This window comes from Staurois parvus, unplaced genomic scaffold (genome assembly GCF_062004578.1).
Source record: "Staurois parvus isolate SC_StPar_1 unplaced genomic scaffold, SC_StPar_1.0 ptg000437l, whole genome shotgun sequence".
Lineage (NCBI taxonomy): Eukaryota > Metazoa > Chordata > Amphibia > Anura > Ranidae > Staurois > Staurois parvus.
In genome coordinates, this window is record NW_028318233.1 from 1803244 (window position 1) to 1828150 (window position 24907).

General features: G+C 44.5%; 1 protein-coding gene across 1 annotated transcript; it reads left to right on the forward strand.

The window, feature by feature from the left end:
* The first annotated feature begins 23510 nt into the window (after nt 1-23510).
* LOC149454150 (olfactory receptor 6C4-like) lies at nt 23511-24467 on the forward strand. The gene has a single exon (XM_089687787.1). It carries the CDS (start codon nt 23511-23513, stop codon nt 24465-24467), a length of 957 nt encoding a protein of 318 aa, XP_089543913.1.
* Nucleotides 24468-24907: the final 440 nt, after the last annotated feature.

Below are 24907 nucleotides of genomic sequence, written 5' to 3' on the forward strand. Positions count from 1 at the left end.
TGTTGGGTTGAGACAGTGTCTTCCATAGTGGTGATTTGCACATTTGCCTTGGTAATTTGGTCCCTGAGTTCTTTCAGATCCTGCCAGATGAACATGTACTCAATCTTTTTTTAAACAAGAGGCTCATTTTAAATTCTTAAAGCTTACTGTACCTAAACCTAAAACCACAAAAATTATATATTTCAGTTTATCAATCTTTAACCAATTTACTGCCACTGCCACACTCCCAGTGACTGCAGATTATTGCCTACTAAAATCTAAAATTGAAAGTGGTTGTAAAGGCTCAAGGTTTTTTACCTGCAATGTAAAAAACCTTCTCTGTGCAGTATCCCCCCCCCCCAGCCTGCCGTAATATTCACCTAAGCCCCCTCTCGATCCAGCAATGTGCACTGGAGTCTCGGCAATCCTGTGAATCCCTCTCTTCAAGAAAATGTTTTTGGCTGGAGATACACAACAGTAAAACTTTATTGTTTTATAGCATTCTTATGGTATAGGACTCGCAGTCTCCTTTTCCCCACACATACACTACTGCCAAAGTCTTAGATGGTCCTCTGTCAAATGACTAATGTCCTAATATTTGACATGAGGGATCTGACCACGTGTAAACACCCTTCCCTCAGAAAACAAAAAAGCTAAGTACGGACAACCAGAAAATATTGCACAAAAGCACACAGAGTCATCCATTCCTGTCAAACAAGCCAAGTGTGTGTAATCCTACTTGTTTCTTTGGTATTATTCCATGGTATGCCCTTAGCGTTTGAGCCTACAGATATAAACACTGGGAGATATTTAGGCCTCTTGCATGTGGGGATGTGTGGCTTCTGTGCATCCAACCCCACTGCCTACAGCCTGTCAGTTTATGGTAGGCTGTAGCTGGATGGGGCTCAACGCTGTACCAAGTGGTAACCGCATTTAGGGCTCTATGTGACCCTAGGGAACTATGTTTTGGACACCTGTTTCTGAACACATGTTGCTGGTAGCCTGAAAGTAACCAGATCTCATTTATAAAAAAGGAACCACAGGAACCCTTTACAATTATTTGCAATCACTAAGTATTTGTATATGGCTAGACATACCCTTTTCTATGAAAGGCAGTGTTTAGGTCTTGGCATTGGTTACTTAGACATTCCTTGTGGACAATAGAGAAGCACACCCACATGGCTTGTCTGGATGTCCAAGTATTTTGGGGACCCACAGCAGTTTGGGTGGCAGGAAATACTGATAAGATAGGGGTAGGCACTGTATTCTGTAAATCACTAGCTGTTAATTGCTGTTTACAGGCTTAGTATAGGTTAAGTTTGAGAAGTTATGGAGTACAGCAATACCTGACCTTTACAAAAAGTCAAGATTTGTATAAAATAGCTGCCTATATCTCTAGATGTCTATCTGCACATCAGGAAGAATCAGAAGATCTCTCCATTAAAGCCAGTGAAAAATGATAATACCTTTATTTTCATTCCTTTTCAGTAAGGTAATGGAGGTATGTATATCTACCCTTGAGTCTATCAAGATACATACATTATGCTGCATTTTATATATAATACATCACAACATGAATTGTAGTCCAATTATCTTGTGATGTTACTTTGTAAATAATTAAATGTTTATCTCTCAAACAGGTTTAGAGGTCAGGGTAAACTAAGGGCGTTCATTTGTTATAGAACATCCTGGCCTCTTCCAGTCAGTGCGCCTGGCGAAATCAGCTTTCTGTTTACTTACAAAACTCAGCTTACCGTGATTTACCTCTACCTGGAAGCATAACCTAAGCCAGTGTGTTTTACAACACAAACATGATGTTTATGAGTTACTCATGCAACTTAGAGCTCATTAAAATGGGGGGCAGCCTCTGCCGCTTCTCTGAAAAGCAGTTCATGGATTGTTTTTACACAGGTTGTTTTGGAGGCCATACTGCCTCCTCTTGGGTGACAGTTTTTTTTCAATCCTAAAGAGGATTTTACATTTGATTTCCATGCTGCACCCACCATAGCTGTGTTAGGCACCATTACAATGCAGTAATATCAATGGGCCAACTTAGCAGGCTGTCAGACTTGACATACCAAGTTAAAGTTGCTGAACTGCAAAGTGAAGCATCACAGGCATGACAATGTATACGGGGGGGTCATCAGGTACTCTTGTAGGTGGGTTGTAAGGGGGCAGTAAAAATGCATGTTGACCTCCTGTTTTTACCCCAGCAACCCATTTGAATTTAGCCTAAGAGGCAAAGTGGAATTACAACAAATTTTGAACTTTGTGGCCACATAGCTTACTTAAAGTGGTTTTAAAGGCTCAAGGTTTTTACCTTCATGCATTCTATGCATGAAAGTAAAAACCCCTCTATGTACAGCAGCCCCTCCAATACTTACCTGAGCCCTATCTCAATCCAGCGATTTACATGAGAGCTTAAGCTGTCCTGTGTCTGTCCCTCCTCATTGGCTGAGACAGTAGCGGAATCCATTTGCTCCCGCTACTGTCAATCAAACCCAGTGAGCCAATAAGGAGAGATGGGGGTGGGGCCAAGACGTGTTTTGTATAAATGGACTGCTTGCTTACCATGAGGGCACTTGGAAAGAGGGAGGGGCTAGAATTGCCTGCAAGGGACCCGAGAAGAGGAGGATCAGGGCTCCTCTGTGCAATACTATTCCATAAAGCAGGTAAGTATGACATATTTGCTATTTAAAAAAAATCTTCCTTTACAATAGTTTTAACGTGCAATAATAGAGAAGGTCTGCAGCAGGGAAAAAATAGCTCATATGGTGCAATAGAAGCTTCTTCTGCTTTAAAGCAGAAACTTACCTGCCAGTCTTGGCCAAGATAAGGAGCCTTGGGTGCCTTTCTGATGGAGCAAAGGGAGAGAAACACACGTGCATCCAGAATGGCGCCTGAATTCTCGGCAAGCAGTGGATCCTTCTATTTTTTTGAACATTTTTGGTCTTTACTCCTTTGTATAGTAAAAAATAAAAAACCCAATGGTTATTAAATACCACTAAAAAAAAGCTATGTCCATCTTAATAAATTATATGAATTTAATTTCGGTTCATAAATTATCACAATAATGAAAACTGAAAAATTGCCTGGTAATGAAGGGTTACATACGGACTTGTGCTCGAGTGTTTAAGCCAGTTTTCTATCCTTTAACAAACTGATTTTTTTAAGACTATAGACCTTAAAGTGGTTCTAAAACCAATATTTTGGCTTGTGGGGTGGGACTGATAGTGGCGTTGTTGGTCGTGATGGAAAGGATGGGGGGGGGGTTGTGGGCTAAGGGGAAGATTAGGAGCTCGCTTTTGGAAAGGTACAGTTTGAGGAAATGGAGCGACATCCAGTTTGATATGTCGTTCAGCAGGTGGGTGATACGGGCGGAGACTGAAGGGGTGAGGTGATAGGTGGAGAGATAAATTTGCGTGTCATCGGCGTAGAGGTGATAGTTGAAGCCGTGGGAGTGTATCAGTTTGCCGAGAGAGGAGGTGTAGATGGAGAAGAGAAGGGGTCTGAGGACAGAGCCTTGGGGGACCCCAACAGAGAGGGGGAGAGAAGGGGAGGTGGTAGCATTATAGGTAACGCTGAAGGAGCGTTGGGATAGATAGGAGGAGAGCCAGGAGAGAGCGGAGTCTCTGATGCCGAGGGAGTGTAGTTTATTAAGGAGGAGGGGGTGGTCAACTGTGTCGAAGGCCGTGCAGAGGTCAAGGAGTAAAAGGACTGAATAGTGGCCATTAGCTTTGGCGGTTAGCAGGTCATTAGTGATTTTGAGTAGGGCGGTTTCGGTGGAGTGTAGGGGACGGAAGCCAGACTGTAGTGGATCGAGGAGGTTGTTGTCAGTGAGGTGGGTGCTTAGGTGATTGTAGACTAAGCGCTCAAGGAGCTTGAAAGTAAATGGCAGCAGGGAGATGGGTCTAAGGTTGTTCAGGTCGGTGGGGTCCATTGAGGGTTTTTTGAGTAGGGGGGTGATGTGCGCGTGCTTTAGGGGGGAGGGGAATGCGCCAGTAGAGAGGGAGAGATTGAAGATGTGGGTGAGGGAGGAGGTGGGTATCCGGAGGAGTTGTGTGGGAACAGGGTCAAGGGGGCAAGTGGTGAGGCGGGCTTCTGAGAAGACCTTGGTGACCTCCTCAGTGGTGGCAAGGCTGAAGGAGCGGAGTGTTGGGGAGGTAATAGTGTGCGGGATGTTAGATGTGGCGGGGGGCAGGGCGGATGCGAGGTCAGAGGAGGGGAGAGTTGGTGGGGTTATGGTGTGAGGGAGGCTAGGTGGGGAGGTAGGTTGAGCATTGGTGATGTCCTTAAAGGATTGCGTCGATCTTATTTTGGAAGTGCTTGGCAATCTCGTAGGAGGTGAGTGAGGTACTGGGTGGGGGTGGGAGAGAGTAGGGAGTTGAAAGTGGAGAAGAGCCGGTGAGGACTGGAGAAGAGGGTGTTGATGAGGGTTATGAAGTAGGCTTTTTTGGCGGCGTGGAGGGAGGAGGTGTAGGTGAGGAAGGCGGATTTGTAGAGGGAGAACGCTCGAGGGAATCTGGTTTTGCTCCATAATCGCTCCAGTGCACGACTGCGTCGTTTGAGGTTTTTAGTGTGGTCATTCTGCCAGGGTTGAAGCGGTCGGGGTCTAATGCTACGTGTGGTTAGGGGTGCTAGGGAGTCTAAGGCAGCTGACAGCGAGTCGTTGTACGTAGTAGTGGCCAGGTCAGAGTATGACAGTGGAAGGATACTGTCGTATAGATGGTCAGCTGCAGAGCAAAGAGGGGCTGGGTTCAGGTTGCGGAGGTTACGGCTGGTAATGGTTTGACGTTTGGGGGGGAAGGTGTTAGAGGACGGGGAGATGGAGAACGTAATGAGGTTGTGGTTAGAGAGAGGGAAAGGGGTGAGGTTGTGGGGGGTGCAGAGATGGGAGAAAACGAGGTCCAGGGTGTTCCCGTCGGTGTGGGTGGAGGGCTATGTGCACTGTGAGAGTGCAAAAGAAGAGGTTAGGTGGAGGAGTTGGGATGTAGCCGGGTTGTTGATATTGATAGGGATATTGAAGTCACCAAGGATGATGGTGGGTAGCTCAGAGGAGAGGAAGAAGGCCAGGTGGAAAAGTCGTCAAGGAAGCGGGATACGAGTCCAGGAGGCCGATAGATTACTGCAATCCTCAGAGGGGTGGGGGAGAAGAGTCAGATGCAGTGGGCCTCAAAGGAGGAGAAGGATAGAGAGGGGGGGGTTTGGAAGTACCTGGAAGGTGCTCAGCGGTGACAAGAGCATGCCGACCCCACCACCTCTATGACCGCTCGATCTGGGTGAATGGGACCAGACGAGACCTCCATAGGAGAGTGCTGCAGGGGAGGTGGAATCAGTGGCTTAGATCCAGGTTTCGGTGACCGCTAGGAGGTTGAGGGAGTGGGAGATAAGGAGGTCATGGATGGCGGTGAGCTTGTTGCAAACCGATCGGGCGTTCAGGAGTGCAACCAAGAGTGGAGGGGTGGATGCGGGGAGGAGGGGGACAGGTATAAGGTTGATGGGGTTGCGGCGGTTTGTGGGAGTAGGAGGGTGCCTAGTGGGTGAGTGAGGTGGTGAGGGGCCAGGGTTTGAGGAGATATCCCCGGCGGTAAGGAGGAGAAGGAGGGTGAGAAAGGTGGCATGGGAGCGGGATGTGCAAGAGCGTGAGGGTCTGTTAGTGGTGGCGTGTGTGTCGGTGGGAGAGTGGAGTATCAGGAGGAGGTGGTGAGAGCCGTAGTGGGGAGAGGGAAGTAGTGAGGGTCCAATGTATAGTTGTTTTGGGGGAGTAGGGGGGTAGAGGGAGGGGATTTTGTGAATGAAAGAGAGGAGTATGAGGAGGAGGAGTACAGGTGGCATATTAGGAGGGTGAGCGGAGTGCTGAACAGTTGAGGGAAGTGAAAGGTTTCACATCAGGGCATATAGATGCGGAGGGGCTGTCGCGCAGTGGCGGAGGAGTCCATCTGTGGGAGGGGAGGGAAAGTGGTGGGCAGCTGGGTCTGCTGCTGCCTAGTCACGGCAGTCTGTAGGTGTTGTAACACAGCGGCTGCAGGTGCTGGAGGGCGAAGGGCACGGCGTCTGGAGGTGCTGAAGGGCAAGGCGTCTGGAGGTGCTGAAGGGCAAGGCGTCTGGAGGTGCTGTAGAGCACAGCGTCTGGAGGTGCTGTAGGGCACGACGTCTGGAGGTGCTGCAGTGCACAGCGCCTGGAGGTGCTGTAGTGCACGGCGCCTGGAGGTGCTGTAGTGCACGGCGCCTGGAGGTGTTGTAGGGCACGGCGTCTGGGGGTGCTGTAGGGCACGGCGTCTGGAGGTGCTGTAGGGCACGGCGTCTGAAGGTGTTGTAGGGAACGGCGTCTGGAGGTGCTGTAGGGCCCGGTGTCTGGAGGTGCTGTAGGGCCCGGCGTCTGGAGGTGCTGTAGGGCCCGGCGTCTGGGGGTGCTGTAGGGCCAGCGCTTGTGGGTGCTATAGGGCCCGGCGTCAGTGGGAGCCGTAGGGTCCGGTGCCTGTGGGTGCTGTAGGCCGCGTGGCAGGCTCACGTGACGGGACTGTGCGGTAGCGGGGCACAGGGGGCAGCTGTGTAGCACACGGTGGGGAGCAGGGGAGCCGTTCTGGTGGTGGCGGCTTACCCAATCTGGTGGTGGTGGACATGCGGGTGGTGGTGCTGCCATGTGGGCCGTGGCTGCCTAGGTGGTGGTGGTGCTGCTGCCGTACGGGTTTCCTGAGGTGGTCCTTGGAGCCTTTTGTGTTGTTTGGCTGCTGTCTGCCTGCTGTGGTCCCTGGAGCGTTGCTTGGCTGCTGTCTGCCTGCTGTGGTCCCTGGAGCACTGTTAGGCTGCTGTCTGCCTGCTGTGGCCCCCAGTGCCAATGGAGAGGGCCAGGGGCCGCGTGGGGAAGACCACCTCACAGCGTGTCAGAGAGCAGGAGCCCAGGGACAGAGTGGCGGCGGCGCGATCCAGGCCGCGGCTTCATAGGTCGCAGTAGGCCACGATTTCGGAGGGGGCCACAAATTGCTCGGCACCCCTCCCAGATTGGTTCATCAGGGGCTGCAGGTGCTCCGGGCCCCTGTAGTGTCTGCTGCCACCCAGATGGCAGCGGATTAGGCAGTGGGGCGCCGGAGCTCTGGGATGTCGTGTTGCTCCGGTCGCCATCTTCCTTTATCTTATTGGAGACATTAGGGGTCTAATAGACCCCAATGTCTCCCCTGACCTTCACATCATCTAACCAAGCACAGATCAGCTTGGTTGGATGTGTCCCCTGGCTGTACTGGCCAGGAAAGGGTGCATCAAAAACCGGAAGCAACATCACTTCTGGTTTTAGTGTTTGCGTATGAGATTGAGGCATGGATTTGCATCGGTCTCACAGCGCTCTCCCTCCCCTAGTTGGTGGTAGTGTTCCAGGGTCCCAGTAAGAGCAGGAAATCCCAGGAACTGCGGGAGGAGGAGGGGCCATTGGAGGCTCCATGACAGTGATCGGCTGCTATGGAGCTGCCTCATCACTTTTACTTTCAAGCCGGCAGTTGGCTTACCAAAACCCACACAAGCTGATGGCTGCTGCTGCTGTATGTCCAAATAGCTGAAATGGTTAAAGAGTCTCTAAATATTAGAAACAATGCATTGAAAACAACAGAGTTCAATTCTATGAGGATATGTGGAAGTAAGTCATTTGGTCCAGGTGCTCTTTCTGTTGGTCATTGAGACAGAAAGTGGTGGGAATTCCAAACTTTTAGAGCTGCTACCAGAACATGAGCTAAGAGCAAATCTATCTAATGGGGGCAGCAGTCTAAGAGGGAGATTTCACTCCCTGTTGCCTCTTCAGATTTTATATTTACTTGGTTAAAAAGAAAACAATAATGTTATTTTTCGGTCTTAGCTATAATAAAGAAAGAAAGAAAATTGTACAAAACATTACACATTTCCTTTATATTATTGGGAAAGTAGCTCTAAGATTTATGTATAAAATGACAAACATGTATGTCTTACAGGAATTAACAAATGGTAATGATTTCCCCCTTTCCTATGGGAATGCCTGCTTAAGGAATTGCCATCCTCAGAGTACCACTCTATTATCTCTTTGAGGAATAAAAACTAATTATATTTGACAACATCTAAGTTTATTTTTGTGTAATGTTGCACCTGAGATTTAGATGACAAGGCAATTAGAAAAATATTTAAAGTTGGATGAAACCCAAGCTAGAAAAACAAGGCTCAGCTGCATAAAAGGTAAAGAGGAGTGAATGATGAAGACAATTATTAGATGCATTGTGAGAGCACTGGAGTGAAGGTGCAGGGACTGCACAGTATATGGTGGAGTTGGTGTTGGAGTGGTGATATTGCGGGCAGATTGGACATATTCTATGGACTATTAAAAAGAGGGTCAGTACACATTGCTAAAGAAAGGGTACTGATATACATTTTGATTTGCAAGCGAGTTTGTGAGTTTATTTGTATATATGAAGAGAATCTTATGAAATGTATATGGTGTAAGATTTAATACTATGCAGCACTAAATTTTATTTTTATTTCTCAAAATATAAGAACATGGCTTCAAATATATACAATAAATGTCAGGCCTACCCAGGATGGCTGGATGTGCAAAAACAATCCAAACATTTATATATATTGTGACAGTATGAGGTCCTGTCACTGTGAAAATGGCTGTAAAAAGGACACAGGGTTCGCTCGTATGCAGAGTGTGGGACTTTGTAGTGTTGTTTATGAGGAGCTTTCTCCGAATTTTGGTATTCATGGACTAGGCTCCATAGTTTAGAGATTTCAAAGTGCTTTTGGGGGGGGGGGGAGAAATATCCAACCCTGTGTCCAAGTTTTGCTGTAGACCAGCAGGGTATGAGGGTGTAGGTGTGCACATTCATTATAAGCAAGGACCAGATTAAAGCTCAGGGCTCTGGTTTGGAGATAAGTGTTTGCTCCTGTTAGGAGACAGAGGTGCTCTACTCAAGAGACAGCACTCCATGCTGGAGGAGAGGTTCTATGTCTATAGGATTTGGAGAGTCGAGGTGGCTAAGCAAGTCTGGGAGATTAAGAGAGCTGATATAACTAGGCAAGTCCAGGGGAGTCCAAGGGAATCTAGAGGTCTCAGAGGAGTGAGAGAGCCTGGAGTGTCAGTGTAACCCTTATCAAGAGGCCAGAAAGTGGGCCTGTGCATCACAGTGCTGCAGCTAAAAAGCCGAAAGAGCAAGGAGAGCTGGATAAGACAATGTTAGGGACCAGTGAAAAAAGCTGTGGTGCTGCTAAAAAGGGAGCCAGATGGCTCTGCATTTTCCGTTATCTGTTTCTGATTGAAAATTCTCTGCATGGACAGCTGTTCTATTTTGAACTTTTTGTTTGTTTAATATAAGTGGGCTGGTGCGGTCTCACTACAACGCATATACCATACCCGAGAACATCACAATATACTGTATATTCAGTATATATATACATATACAGTGCCTTGAAAAAGTATTCATACCCCTTGAAATTTTCCACAATTTTTCATGTTACAGCCAAAAACGTAAATGTATTTTATTGGGATTTTATTTGATAGAACAACACAAAGTGGCACATAATTGTGAAGTGGAAGCAAAATGATAAATGGTTTTCAAAGGTTTTTACAAATAAATACCTGAAAAATGTGGCATGCATTTGTATTCAGCCCTCTTTACTCTGATTGCCCTAACTAAAATCTAGTGGAACCAATCGCCTTGAGAAGTCTCCTAAATAGAAAATCAAGTCCACCTGTGAGTAATTTAATCTCAGTATAAATACAGCTGTTCTGTGAAGCCCTCAGAGGTTTGCTAGAGAACATTAGTAAACAAACAGCATCATGAAGGCCAAGGAACACACCAGACAGGTTAGGGATAAAGTTGTTGAGAAGTTTAAGGCAGGGTTAGTTATTAAAAAATATCCCAAGGTTTGAACATCTCATGGAGCATCCATCATCTGAAAATAGAAAGGGTGGGCAAGGAGAGCATTAATCAGAGAAGCAGCCAAGAGGCCCATGGTAACTCTGGAAGAGCTGCAGAGATCCAGGTGGGAGAATCTGTCTACAGGACAACTATTAGTCGTGCACTTCACAAATCTGACCTTTATGGAACAGTGGCAATAAGAAAACCATTGTTGAAAGAAAGCCATAAGAAGTCCTGTTTTCAGTTTCCGAGACGCCATGTGGGGGACACAGCAAATGTGGAAGAAGGTGCTCTGGTCAGATGATCAAATCAAAACGCTATGTGTGGAGGAAAACTAACACTGCACATCACCCTGAACACACCATCCCCACTGTGAAACATGGTGGTGGCAGCATCATGTTGTGGGGATGCATTTCTTCAGCAGGGAAAGGAAAGCTGGTCAGAGTTGATGGAAATATGGATGGAGCCAAATACAGGGCAATCTTAGAAGAAACCCTGTTAGAGTCTGCAAAAGACTTGAGACTAGGGTGGAGGTTCACCTTCCAGCAGGACAAGAACCCTAAACATGTAGCCAGAGCTACAATGGAATGGTTTAGATTGGGGGTCAGCAACCATTAAATCGTGATCTGTCAGTAGACCTCGGCCAGGTGACTGGTGGGTCAGGGTCAGGGCTTGCTGACCTGCCATCCCAGAGCATCAAACAGAGAGCAATGCAGAGGGACTACTTCTAAAGCTGGATCTGTAGTAGGGAGCAAAAGCCGCATATATTGATTTCTCTTTGTGATGCTAGCTCGTACGCCCTGTCATCGTTGGTGGGTGTAGCACCTGCCAAGCCTGACCCATTCAAGTGAATGAGGCCACTCTGCAAGTGCCCTACAACCTTGTGCAGTACAGCAAACAAGGGGTTAAACAGGAAGCGTTGTGTTGCTTTCTCACCAACTGCTTTGACCCCTTGGATCCTGCAGAAGCATGCAATTTTGGGGCACTTGCAGAGTGGCCCCATTTTACTTGAATGGGTCTCGATTGACAGACAGTAGCACCCACCAAAAGCAAAAGGGGGTGTAATTCCTTCTGCAGCATGTATACACTTTTGGCTGCTGCCTCAGCAGCTAAAGGGGGTAGGAATTAGGGGTGGTAAAACTGTTATTCAACTGCAGGGTTTTACCACCCCCAACTTTACATGTGAATGAGCCCTAAGAGTGCCACTGCCAGATGTAACTAGGGGGTCATTCACAAGAGCAGCAGTCACTGCTGCTCCTCTGCAAAGTGTTCAGAGTGTGTTTAACAGGTGGTGTGGAGGCGATATGTTGCTTCCTCACCAGCTGATTTAAACCCATGATTGCCGTGTAATGCACACGATTGTGACACATAGTATGGCAATTAGAGGTTTAAATCAGGTGTGAGGAGGTGACACTGGCTGACTCCTTGCCTGGTGATCTTTGACTTCTCCCATGTTGTCCAGGTAGATCTCCACTTCTTTAAGGTTGCCTACCCCTACATACAGCCAGAGCTACAATGGAACGGTTTAGATCAAAGCATATTCATGTATTAGAATGGCCCAGTCAGTCCAGACCTAAATCCAATTTGAGAATCTGTGGCAAGACTTGAAAATTGCTGTTCACAGACACTCACCATCCAATCTGACAGAGTTTGAGCTATTTTGAAAAGAAGAACGGGCAGAATTGTCCCTCTCTAGGTGTGCAAAGCTGGTAGAGACATTCCCAAAAAGACTTGCAGCTGTAATTGCAGCAAAAGGTGGCTCCACAAGGTATTGATGAATACAAATGCATGCCACACTCTTCAGATATTTATTTGTAAAAAAGTTTGAAAACCATTTTTCATTTTCCTTCCACTTCACAATTATGTGCCATTTTGTGTTGGTCTATCCCAGCAATGGGCAAACTACGGCCTGGCGGACCTTTTAATCCGGCCCGCGGAGCGTGATACTGTCAGGATGGCTGTCAGGATGTGTGTAGGCGGGGCAGCGTGACGAACGTGAGGGGAGCTAGGCTCCTCTCACAGTCCGCCCTGAAGACCGGAACGGCGCGGGAACACGGAGAGAGGAACGCGCGGAGCAAAGGTAAATTGAATTACTATAGGGGGGATGCATTACTATATGGGGGATGCATTACTATATGGGGGATGAATTACTATATGGGGGATGAATTACTATGGGGGATGAATTACTATATGGGGGATGAATTACTATGGGGGATGAATTACTATATGGGGGATGAATTACTATGGGGGATGAATTACTATATGGGGGATTAATTACTATGGGGGATGAATTACTATGGGGGATGAATTACTATATGGGGGATTAATTACTATGCTTACTATGGGGGAATATTACTATACTTACTATGGATGACACATACACATCATTCATCTACTTGGTCCGGCCCCCGGGTCCAATATATGAACCCATTGCGGCCCTCAAGTCAAAAAGTTTGCCCACCCCTGGTCTATCCCATAAAATCCCAATAAAATCCATTTACGTTTTTGGTTGTAACATGACAAAATATATAAAATTTCAAGAAGTATGAGTACTTTTTCAAGGCATTGTACAAAAGTGCATGCTGATTGACCATGTCCCACCCCTATGGGGGGGGGGGGGGTGGCCGCCATCGTCTGCTGTTACAGAGGGAAAACCGATGGATCCATGAACTATATACTTTGGCCCCAAAGGGGCTTAATGAACAGTTAAACCTCAGATGCTTTTTTTGATCCTTTGGAACTTCTGGCTGACTACCTGTTGGTGCTTTTGACAACTTGACTGATGGTGAAATGATGGTGTGACGGGAGTGACTTTTGGGGGTGGGGGGACCTCTGTATCATCTCCCCAAATCATTATGTTTAACCCACCCTGTGCCTGTTTAAGGGTACAGGGTGTACATGTGAATTTCCCAGTATTGTGCATTTGTGTGTTGACCTTTGTCTAGGCCACATGGCTGTCCATTGTCTGTTTACCATGTGCTACCCCCCATTGTTCTGTGTCTGGTTGGATGGGGAGGGGTGATGAGGTGTTTCCTGCCTATACCGTAGCCCTTCCCACTGAGAGGGTGGGCTGATGATGTATTTCCTGTTCCTGGTTGTGTTTCCCCGCCCTCTGTATATATTCTGTGTTTTGTGTAAAATAAAGAGTAGTTGACTTCCTGTTTTAGTAAGAGCTGGTTGTCTGTCTATTTTCCTGAGGGATTCCGAGGGTGTGGTCCGTGGATGGTGTTCGGACAGGGGAAGTTGTGCTATAACGGAAAAACTCAGTGCGGTCTGGGTTCCGGTTCCGTTACATTGGTGGCAAGCGGTGGGATTGTGCTTCCAACTGTAAACACATCCAAACCATCACCGGGATCCAAGAGCAGGAGAGGAGAGACAGATACCACCCGCAGCTATGGAAACAGAAGTCTTGTGGCGGATGCAGCAAGTGCTGGCTTATTTAGATGACCCGGTTTCTACATGGGAAGAGCGTGGATGGAGAAATACGTCTGTCCAACAGCTGGATGAGGGTGTGGAAGATGGAGCAGTCGGCGCATCCCTCCAATTACAGATCCCAGGATGTATGGATCTAATGGATTTTTCGCTGGAGGACGTTATGGGTGAAGAATCACCTGCAGTCTGGGACATCCAAACCACCACCAGGATCCAAGGTTCAGATAGCAGGAGAGGAGAGATACCACCTGCAGCTATGGAAACTGAGGTCTTATGGCAGATGCAGCAAGTGCTGGCTTACCTAGACGATCCTGTTTCTACATGGGATGAGCTTGGATGGAGGGACGCGTCTGTCCAACAACTGGATGAGTGTATGGAAGATGGAGAAGTTGGCTCATCCCTCCAAGTACAGATCCCAGAATGCATTAATCTAATTGATTTTTCAATGGAGGACGTTGTGGGTGATGAGTCACCTGCCAAAGTGCTGGCACTGGACCCAAGGGCCACCAGCCCGTGCCCTGGACATTTAGCCATTCCAGAGACTGGGGATTGTACTAACTTTTTTACTGAGGAGGAACCAGCCGGGGGGCCACCAGCTGAAGCGCTGACAATCGGACAGAGGGTCCAGGACCTCTGCCCCACACCTGTGGTAGTTTCAGAGGCCCAGGGTGAGAAGGGAGAGGAGGTTGTTGTCCTCCCTCCCCCACAGTCAGCCAGAGTGGAGGAAACTCTTTTCCCTCCCAAACCAGGATCTGTGCACCAGGGGGACAGTGACAGAGGAATGCCATCCCAGCAGCAGATCCACAGTCTGGGAGTGGAGGAAGACAGCCTCCCTCCCCCACGGTTAGCCGGAGCAGATGTGGGGTCCCCAGCAGAAGCGCTGGCACCAGGGCAGAGTACCGCTGGCCTCTGCCTAGCAACTACAGCCACCACTTGGATACCCCAGGGATGCTGGGTAGTCAGCCCAGATCCCCTACAGAAGGATGGAGTCGGCCCAGCCACCCTGTCTTCTCTCCAGCGGCTGAGAGGATTTCCGGGAGAAGGACCAGTCCGTACTTCTCCCCAGCGGCGGGTATGTTCTACGGGAGAGGCAGAGGTTGGCTGGGTGAGTAACGCTTGGTGTGGGACAATTTGCATGGGGTACTGTGTGGGTGCTGGCATTGAGAGACTGGAGTTGCAGAGTAACTTCAGAGTACATCCGTGTGGGATCTACTCCTGCGTTACTCTCCTGCCGAAAGGGGAGATATGTGACGGGAGTGACTTTTGGGGGTGGGGGGACCTCTGTATCATCTCCCCAAATCATTATGTTTAACCCACCCTGTGCCTGTTTAAGGGTACAGGGTGTACATGTGAATTTCCCAGTATTGTGCATTTGTGTGTTGACCTTTGTCTAGGCCACATGGCTGTCCATTGTCTGTTTACCATGTGCTACCCCCCATTGTTCTGTGTCTGGTTGGATGGGGAGGGGTGATGAGGTGTTTCCTGCCTATACCGTAGCCCTTCCCACTGAGAGGGTGGGCTGATGATGTATTTCCTGTTCCTGGTTGTGTTTCCCCGCCCTCTGTATATATTCTGTGTTTTGTGTAAAATAAAGAGTAGTTGACTTCCTGTTTTAGTAAGAGCTGGTTGTCTGTCTATTTTCCTGAGGGATTCCGAGGGTGTGGTCCGTGGATGGTGTTCGGACAGGGGAAGTTGTGCTATAACGGAAAAACTCAGTGCGGTCTGGGTTCCGGTTCCGTTACAGATGGGCAGAACAGTTAATGGTATATATGCTCCCTCACTGGATGGATATCCAGCTGACAGCCTTCTTTATACCTAGGTGTCCTGACCCTGATCACTTTGACAAACTTTTTGACATATATGTGCTCATTGCTATGTTATGCCATTTTATGCTTTTTTGGTGATACATTACACTGATTCCTCTGAGTGGTGTTCTGTGCATACTCTTTTTCTTTAATTGAAACCTCATTTGGTTTCCATACTTACACCTTCTGATTTTCCCTAGTGGTGTTAGTCTTGGGGTTCCCACCATCATTCCTCCTCTGCAACTATTCATATATCTAAATCCTCAGGTTTCTACTTTCTGGTTGTGGAGTATTGATTCATATTATGTAAATTTGTACGTATTTCTATTTTTGTGCACTGTGTTTTTTGTGATCTATGTCATTTTGTGCCATTTAGGTGCTATACTAGACTGATTCTTCTGTGTGGTGTTTTGGGTGTTCAGACCATTGTTCTTTTATGGAAACCTCACTTGGTTTCTACATTTACACCTGTTTGGGATGGTGTGTTTTTTTACCTAGTGGTTTTAGTCTTGGGGTTCTCACCATTATTGCTCATCTGCAACTAATCATATAGCTGAGTCCACTGGTTTCTTCGATCTGGTAGTGGAGTATTGATTTATAGTATGTACATTTGTATGCATTCCTGTCTTTGTGCACTGTTGGTATTTTCTGTCGAGCTATGGTCTTATGTCAGGTGCTATTCACACTCCTATAATCGTTTACTTTTGGTACATGTGGGGTGTTTGGTCTTGGGTAGTATTTTTGTGGCCATTTATTGCTCTGTTGTCCTAGCATATCACTTGATGTTTTATTATTTTTTCAAGGTACTTATTATGGATGGTACATGCTTGCCTGGTGTTTGCCATGTGCTTTGGCGGCCATCTTGTGAGTATTCATTACCTGCTTTGTTTGTTCCACTTTTTCTGAAATTTGTCATTTTTATGTAGGAGCTATTTTGATAGCTTGTTTTCAGCTAGGATTTTGCATTATTTTTTTTTTTTTTAATGGACTATTGTGTTTTACACCTTTTTGTGATTTTTTTTTTCTTTAACCTTTTCCCTGTATGTGTCTTTTGACTCTTGCACTGTGTGAGGCGGGTTGTTGGTGGGTGGGACTTTGGGTTTATTAGTCTGGAGAAAGATAGACTGAGTTTTCATCAAACCAAAAAAGCAAAAAAAAAGAGGGCACACTGACCTAGTGTATTATCCTTAAAATATGATTTTATTTTTAGAAAAATGGTAAGTATTATACTCACAAAAGATGAGTAAGACTAATGCAGGCCATACATGGGTCGAATTCCGAATTATTTCCGTCCGAAAATCGAAACGTCGTGCGCTCGGTAATCCGATGGTGCCATCAATGAATTTGAAAATCAGCCGACCAAGTCATAAAGTTCACCCCATATAACAGGCGAAACTTCTGTTCCTTCCAGGTCACGGCTCATGCACATATTCTTTTAGGAAAAATGATCATCATTGAGTCGAAAATTGGTCAATTTTCCAACATGCCCAATCACCGAAGAGGGGAGGAACCAGAAAAATTGTCCGGTGCCGTTGACCCACTAACAGAGCGAAAATAGGCCGATTATTCTTAGGTCTGATTTTCGGACGAAAAATCGGTCGAATTTCGACCCATGTATGGCCGGGCCCAAAGGCTCATCATAAAACAGCACCATCCAGTCATCAATACATTACGTCCCATCACAGGATAGATGGACATCCAACAGGCTAACGCATTTCGAGGACTTGCCTCTTCCTCAGAGAAATCGAAACGTTGACAATAAAAACACTGCTTTTCCTCCTTTGCAAGACCCGCGAGTTCCTCTAAACCAGTTTTCGATATATATATTTATATATATATACAGTAAATATATATATATATGAGAGTATAGTATACCCGGAACGATCATAGCAGTATTTACTGAAATTTTCACATTTTTAAATGCCTGATCTTCCATATTTGATTTTAATATGGATATCTGTAGATTAGCCAGTAGAAAGAACTTTATATTTGGTTTGCTTACCCTCTTTGACTAACAGCTTCTGAACTAAAATATTACCCAAACAGGCAATACTTTCTTTTCATTCTCAGCAGAACCACAGACCTGCTGTATGAGGAACACTAACGAACATCCATTGTGTAGCACTGGAAAGATGGAAGTAAGCCTGAATATGTAATGAGTAAATATGGCTGACCTCATGTATATATATAAAATTAGAAATCATGCATAAATAAGATTTTAAGGCGTCTTTCACATGAATAGCCGGTATTGCTTTTTAGAGGGGGTACAGCAGTAGTTCAGGAGGTGATTCTGCCGCCTCCAGAATGCATGTTTTTTTTTCTTTTGGCTTGTTTGTGTTTGTCTCATGTTTACAGCATGGCACCACTGACCTCATTAGGTGAGTTTAACAAGCACTTATGACATGGATCAACCACCTGTTTTTACTGCCCCTTTGGCACCTATGTGAAAAGAGCTTTATATCTTTGGCAATCTTTGATCATATTATTTAATGTGAAAATGATTTTGCTTAAGTGTATATGTAAAAATCTGAAAACATATATATTCCCACTAAACTTTTACTTACCTGAGCATGCACATTTATTCCCACTAACGAGAAAGCACGTGTTTGCTTATCTTGGAGGAAAAAAACATTACAGGTAATCACTATTTACCACTCAACTGGGGAGTCTACTGACATAAAGATCATTGTCTCATTGCCGATTTTGGCCTCATGGCTTGATTATCTTATGTCTATGGCCACTATTAGCTCTAAGAGATCTGTGGAAGACATTGTATTCTACAACAAAAGTTTGTGCTGTGACAGAACAAATTCCCAACTAAAATGCGTGTAATGAAAGGATTATTTCTATTCCATTGAAATGGTAGGGGAAATGAAAGATGCATTTGTTCTGTGTGTATGCATGTATTTATGTACATACGGTATTCATAAAAATGGAGGGATTGAATCAGCGATAAAATAAATTACTCTATTTAGTAAATCAAAATCATTACCCAGATCACTTTTTTTTTGTCATCTTCGCTAGAGAAAAGGACATTTGGGATCTAGTCTGTTAATAGGGGGAAGTACATTTCTTCCACCCAACTCCAAAGTCATCTTAGTCAGGTCTGAAGGAAAAGGAAACTAAACTAGAAAAGCTACAATTTCTGGGGAAATTGTGTGAAGTGTTCTTGCCTTCACCAGTAGTCTACAACTGGAGTGGGCAGAGTAACTGGGTGGAGTGGGTGGAGTAACTATTGTGTGGTTGGAGTGGCTGGAGTAACTGTGAAAAGGTCAATGGGTGGCGTGAGCGGCAAACAAATGGTCATATTGTAAAAACTATCAGGACTATGGCTTACCCGTGGACATTTTTAGTGGCAGCAGGGTTAGCTGAACGTTTTGATATAAGATGTGTAGGTGGGCTTGAAAATGAGGGAGTGATGGCAGTTTAGAAATCATGTCCTGATTTTTCAGCTCACACTCTAGCTTTTGTCAGCTCCCACTCTAGTTTTGAACATTCCACCATTCATTCCTATGGGACCAATTTCACCACAAAAACGCCGATATTTCGTGAACCATTCAGTGAAACGTTCCACAAAGTAATAGCACACCAATTGGGAACAATCCGCACGTTTCCGTATATTACTGTCTATGTAGTGTAAAAACTGTGGGAGGAGTTTGGGTGGTAAATTTGGCTATAATAATAAGAATATATATGTGAGATAACAGTAAGTGGTCTCGCCATGCAAGAACACTTAAATAAACTATGCAACTAAAGAGAATAAGTATACCAGGCAATTGTATAATGTTACAGAATTTGCTTATTTGAAATTTTTGATTCAAGGTTACTACTGGACATGGTTATTACTTATATTTGTTATCCTGCCCCAACTAAACATATGATTACAAAGATGGTACTACACCTTATTACTACTTAAAGCTATTTACAGAGTTCATCTTAAAGTGGTTCTAAAGCCTAAATGTTTTTTCACCTCAATGCATTCTATGCATTAACCCCTTCACGCTGGCGCCTCCCGGCCCTTTAAGGGTTCCAGAAGCCGGGAGGCGGGTTTTAGGGTCATGTGACCGCCGTGACACGCTGTCACATGATCGGGAAAGGTTCCGATCGAAAGAGGAGATCGGGACCTTTCCGTGAGTACCAGACATGTGTGGTGGAAGTGCGCAGGGTGCGCGCTCTCAGCACATATGTTCTTTTTTAATAGAACGCAAATGTGCGGCCGCTCGGTGTCTAGGCCAGCATGAAGAGGTTAAGGTAAAAACCTTCTGTGTAATACAGTCTCCCCTTCCCCCGCCCTCCATTATACTTACCTGAGCCCATTCCTAATCCAGCGAAATGCTTGAGAGACGAGGCTCTCCCGGCTCTCTCCCTCTTCACTTGGTAGACTGATAGCAGCAGAAGCCATTGGCTCCCACTGCTGTCAATCCAATGCAGTAATGAGGGAGCAGAGGGTGGGCCAAGCCTCCCAGCCCGTGTCAATAGACGCAGACAGGGGACTCGGGAGTGAGCCCGCATGAGTGCCTCCATAGGAAGCCGCTTCCTATGGGTGGCACTCAACGAAGAGAAGGAGCCAAGAGCACTGGCGGGGGACTCCAGGAGAAGAGGACTGGGGCTGTTCTGTGCAAAACCATGACACAACATGTTTATTATTTTATTAGAAAAAGAAAGGAACCTTTAATATCACTTTAAAACTGACATAGCTAAATAAAACCCCTGGGTATGTTGATACTCCCCAGCATTCTGAATACATGAATAAAATAAGCTGTTTTATTTCTCCACAGATCCAACTAATTAGGCATATTAAATAGCTATCAGTAATCTAGAATGGATTTAAGTGAGGTAAGTTTTTATTTTTAATAAATAATCAGTGTATCTGTTGATCAAAGCTCACACAAGAGCAGATCATATAGTTTTTTTAATGATCAGACCCATTTATTTATTTATTTATTACAGGTACTTAAATAGCGCTTTCAATTTACACAGCACTTTACATATACATATATATATTGTACATTGACATCAGTCCCTAACCCTCATGGGGTGTACAATCTAAGGTCCCTAATGCACATTCATACATACACATATTAGGGCCAGTTTAGACAGGATCCAATTAACCTACCAGCATGTCTTTGGAGTGTGGGAGGAAACCAGAGTAACTGGAGGAAACCAATGCAAGCACAGGGAGAACATGCAAACTCCAGGCAGGTGGTGGAATGGTTGGGATTCAAACCAATGACCCTAGTACTGCCAGGTGGAAGTGCTCATGATATATTCTTACTGTGTTCCACATTTCCACCTGCTACTGTACGATAGGCCTCTCAGAAAAGCTCCCCTCTACCCAGTTATATTGGCACACAATCCTTTGGGAACATTTGGGAACCAGTTTCCAAACCTGACAATTGTTTTCTTTTTTGTCAATAGCTGTTGTTCTTTCTACCACATCTAAGGTGAGACTGTCAGTTTCTCCAAAGTAATTCTTAACAAGAACTGACTCTGGAGTCCTTCTACAATTCCACCTGGACTAGATAAACCTAATATAAGTCCCTTATTTAACCATCGGTGCTGGTATAAACCAATTGTGATTTCTTTTACTCTCAGAGCCTGTTCACACTTGGTGAACTCTTGTATTTTGCTGAATTTTCTAGCACAGTCAATATGTACTTAGATCAAATGAGATTTACATTTTTATGGACTTTCACATTAGACTCAAAGGGGATTATTTACTAAAGCTGGAGAGTGCAAAATCAGGCTCATTTATACCTAGAAACCAATCAGCTTCTAACTTCAGCTTGTTTAAATAAGTTTTGGCAATAAAACCTGGAGGCTGATTGGTTGCTATGCAGAAGTGAGCCTGATTTTGCACTCTTCAGCTTTAGTAAACAAACCCCAAAGTATTTTTTTTATAAAAACATACAATGTTTATTACTACAAAATGTAATGCTTTTACATATGTAGAGGGTGTCATCATTACTTTTACCTTAGTTCCAGATATCCTTTTTTTAACCAACATACACAACAATCTTAATATGATAGCAGCTTTGCATAATACTCTGGTAGAGGGTGCCATCATCCCTTCAAACTTGACTGGACATGGTTTGTGAAATGACACTTCTTCGGGAGCAAAAGGTGCTGAATCAGTTCTGTACTAGAATAAACAATAAGGGTCACTATTTCATATTCCAGTACAAAAACAATTATACACAGTAACAAATATAATTAGATTTACTCAAAACACTGAATAGTGTACTCAAAAGATGCAAAACACTGGCGGCATAGATCTCCAGCAGTGTTCTACATCTTTTCAGAGATGAGTTACCACAACGCCACCTAGTGATTCCTTAGAAGTTGTTAACCACTTGCCCTCCAGAGGATTTACCCCCCTTCCTGACCAGGCCATATTTTGCAATACAGCACTGCGTTACTTTAACTGATGCGGTCATGCAACTCTACACCCATATTACATTTATGTCCTTTTTTCCCACAAATAGAGTATTCTTTCAGTGGTATTTGATCGCCTCTGCATTTTTTATTTTTTGCGCTATAAACACAAAAAGACCGACAATTTTGGAAAAAATTTTTTTTGACATTTTGCTATAAAACGTATCCAGTAAAGAAATTAAAAAAATCAAATTTCGTCATAAATTTACGCCAAAATGTATTCTGCTACATGTCTTTGCAACAAAAAAACAATCCCAATACATGAAAATAAATTGGTTTACATGAAAGTTATAGCATTTACAAATGGCGGTATATATACTGGAATGTTTCTTTTCTTTTTTTATACTAGTAATGGTGGCGATCAGCTACTAAGAGCAGGACTGCGGCGGGCATTCTGACAGTGTATTACAGAGCAATACAAAGCAACCTGTTGGTGCTGACAGGGGAGAGATCTGTGTTGTTTACACACAGACCTCTCCCCTTTCACTGTTCTTCTGTGATCGCTTGGTGCCGGCAGGGAACCTCCGGCCAGGACCCAGTGATTGACAGCTGTAGCCGCCAATGACGGCACAGGTAAAGCAGCGCGCACGCGTGCCCCCTACCTGGAAATGCAAAATCACGTACTGTATATATATGTGATTTTGTGCAGCCCTGCTGCCCTGTAGCAGTAGTTCTCCTATAGGGCAGTAAGGACTTATTGTACAGTCAGTATGTAGATACCTACGAATAACTATTGTTTCCAATGAGGAATGTTCACACCAAAATCACCCACTGAGATTGAGAAAACTCTTGTCTACTACATTTTTAGTACACCAGGCTGCATTTTCTATATGAACCATGTCCTTCACAATGGAATAAAAGTGAATGTAAAATAATCATGCAACCTTAATTTTCCTAAATAAACCTATCCCTGATCTTTGAGTGTCAGTAGCAGTAAACCTAATTATGAAGGCTTGCAATGAGTATAGGGTGCTTTAGGGTTTATGTACAAGATTGCTGAGACAATGCATCAGCCGCAGGGGCGGACTGACAACTCATGGGGCCCCCGGGCAATAGGGGAGCACGGGGCCCCTGTGTCCTTGCCCAAACTCAAAAAAGCCTATGAAAAAGGTACCAGGGGCATCTCATGGGGCCCCCTACTGATCCCGGGCCCTCGGGCAGTGCCTGAGTTTCCAAATGGTCAGTCCAGCCCATTCACTTTCCAGTGGCATTTACAGTGTAGCACAATGCTCTCTATAATAAATATTGTACTGCATTCACTATGGAACTGAACACCCTAATTTTCTACAAGAAAAAGTAAATATTCTGGATCTTCTTTTGTAGGATGACTTTTAAAGAAAAACTAATAGCAATAGGGTAGCTTTAAAGCAGAACTACTATAAGTACTCTCAAGCAACATGGACTATTCTGAATCCTTATGTTGCTAGCAATAGTAAATAGGAGGGTATATACAATTTTTCTTGTTTTAACCTATTATTTTTAAATTTCTTCAGCTACTTCCTGGTTTCTGGCCTAGGTCAAAATGATGTCATACATCCCAGGATTCTTCATGGGCATTTTAATTTCATCTGGAGGAGGGGCTTCTCAGCTAAGCATGCCCTCCTGCCTGCATGTCTGAGCTAAGTGCAGATGCATTCTAGGATGCAAATGCTACATGAATCATCTGCCCTTAATCAAGATAGCCACAGCTTAGAAGTGCTAGGGGCTGTTTTTAAAAGTGATTTCTCAACAAAATAAAGCATGGCGTCATAGATGGATGGGTGGGTTTGCTTCGAAAATTAAAAATGAACTAAACAGCTCTTTCAGTTTGTGATGTCCAGATACAGTTTAGTTCCGATTTAATTATTTGTACGCTGACATATCATTTTGAAGGCATTCTACTTTCTTAAAAAAACAACAAAAAAAACAAACAAGGAATTATTTCTACATCCCTTTGCAGTCTGACCCCTATACAAGATGTGTTCTGGAGAACAGAAGCTGGACAATGGAGTTCCTGCTTCTTGGATTCACTAATGAAAGAGACATAAATGTCATACTCTTCACTTTCTTTCTCTTGGTTTACATATTGACCCTGTTGGGAAACATCACCATAATCTCGCTGACTAGGACCAATGTTTCTCTAAGAACCCCTATGTATTTTTTCCTGAATAATTTTGCTTTCCTTGAGATAGGCTATACCACAGTTACTGTACCCAGAATGCTATCTGATCTCATCTCTGGGAATATGACTATCTCCTTTAATAGCTGCATCAGTCAGATGTATTTCTTTTTTTTCTTTGGCACCACAGAATTCTTTATTCTGGCTCTAATGGGATTTGACCGTTATCTTGCCATCTGCCGCCCTCTTCATTACAACAACATCATGAATTTTCAGTTCTGCTTTCAGTTGGTAATCGGATCTTGGATCAGTGGATGCATGGTTCCAGTGGTACCCACCATAGTCCTTTCTCAGAAGCCATTTTGTGGCTCAAAAACCATCCACCATTTTTTCTGCGATGTTGGTCCACTGGTAAAGCTTTCATCAGCTGACACAGTCTTCTTAGATACTTTTGTCCTTATTGTTTCTGCTGTTGTGGTTCTTGGCTCCCTACTTCTTGTTATAGTGTCATATGTTCTTATCATATCCACCATTTTTCAAATAGCTTCCTCATCTGGCCGTACCAAAGCCTTCTCTACATGTACGTCCCATCTTTTTGTTGTGACAATTTTCTTTGGCACTGTGATCTTTATGTATGTCCGTCCATCCTCTGAAGAGAATCATGAAATGGATAAAGCTGTATCAGTCTTTTATTCTGTTGTCACTCCAGCTCTTAATCCTCTTATTTATAGCCTAAGAAACAAAGAGGTAAAAAATGCCTTGATGAAGGCGCTTCATAGAAAAAGGCCTTTCTGGGAAAATTCAGAGGTCATACATTCAATCAAATTGAAGGCGTATTCTTGAATCGAATGTTTCTGTTTAGGTGTGCACATTTATGGGATTTACATATTTAATAATGTTTACTTTTTTAATAGAACATATATAATAAACTAGGGCATATATGATAAACTAGGGCTGGCCATACATTATACAATTATTGTAGAATTTCTTGTCAAGCCTAAACAATTTAAATTTGTATGCAATTAGACAGGCTCTTCCACTACATAGTTGAAGGTACCTGTAAATCTAAAGGAATTTGAGCAAGAAAATTTTATGATGTATGACCAGCTTAAAGATTAAAGTCAAAGTGCAGCTAAAGTAAAAAAAACAGAAAGATCAGCACAAGGGACATTACTTACAGCCTGTAGGATGAGTCTCTTGTGTGGCTTTCTCTGCTGTTAATACTAAATCTCCTCCATCATGCCCTCCCACTCCATTTTTTGCCTAGCTCCACCATTCATAGA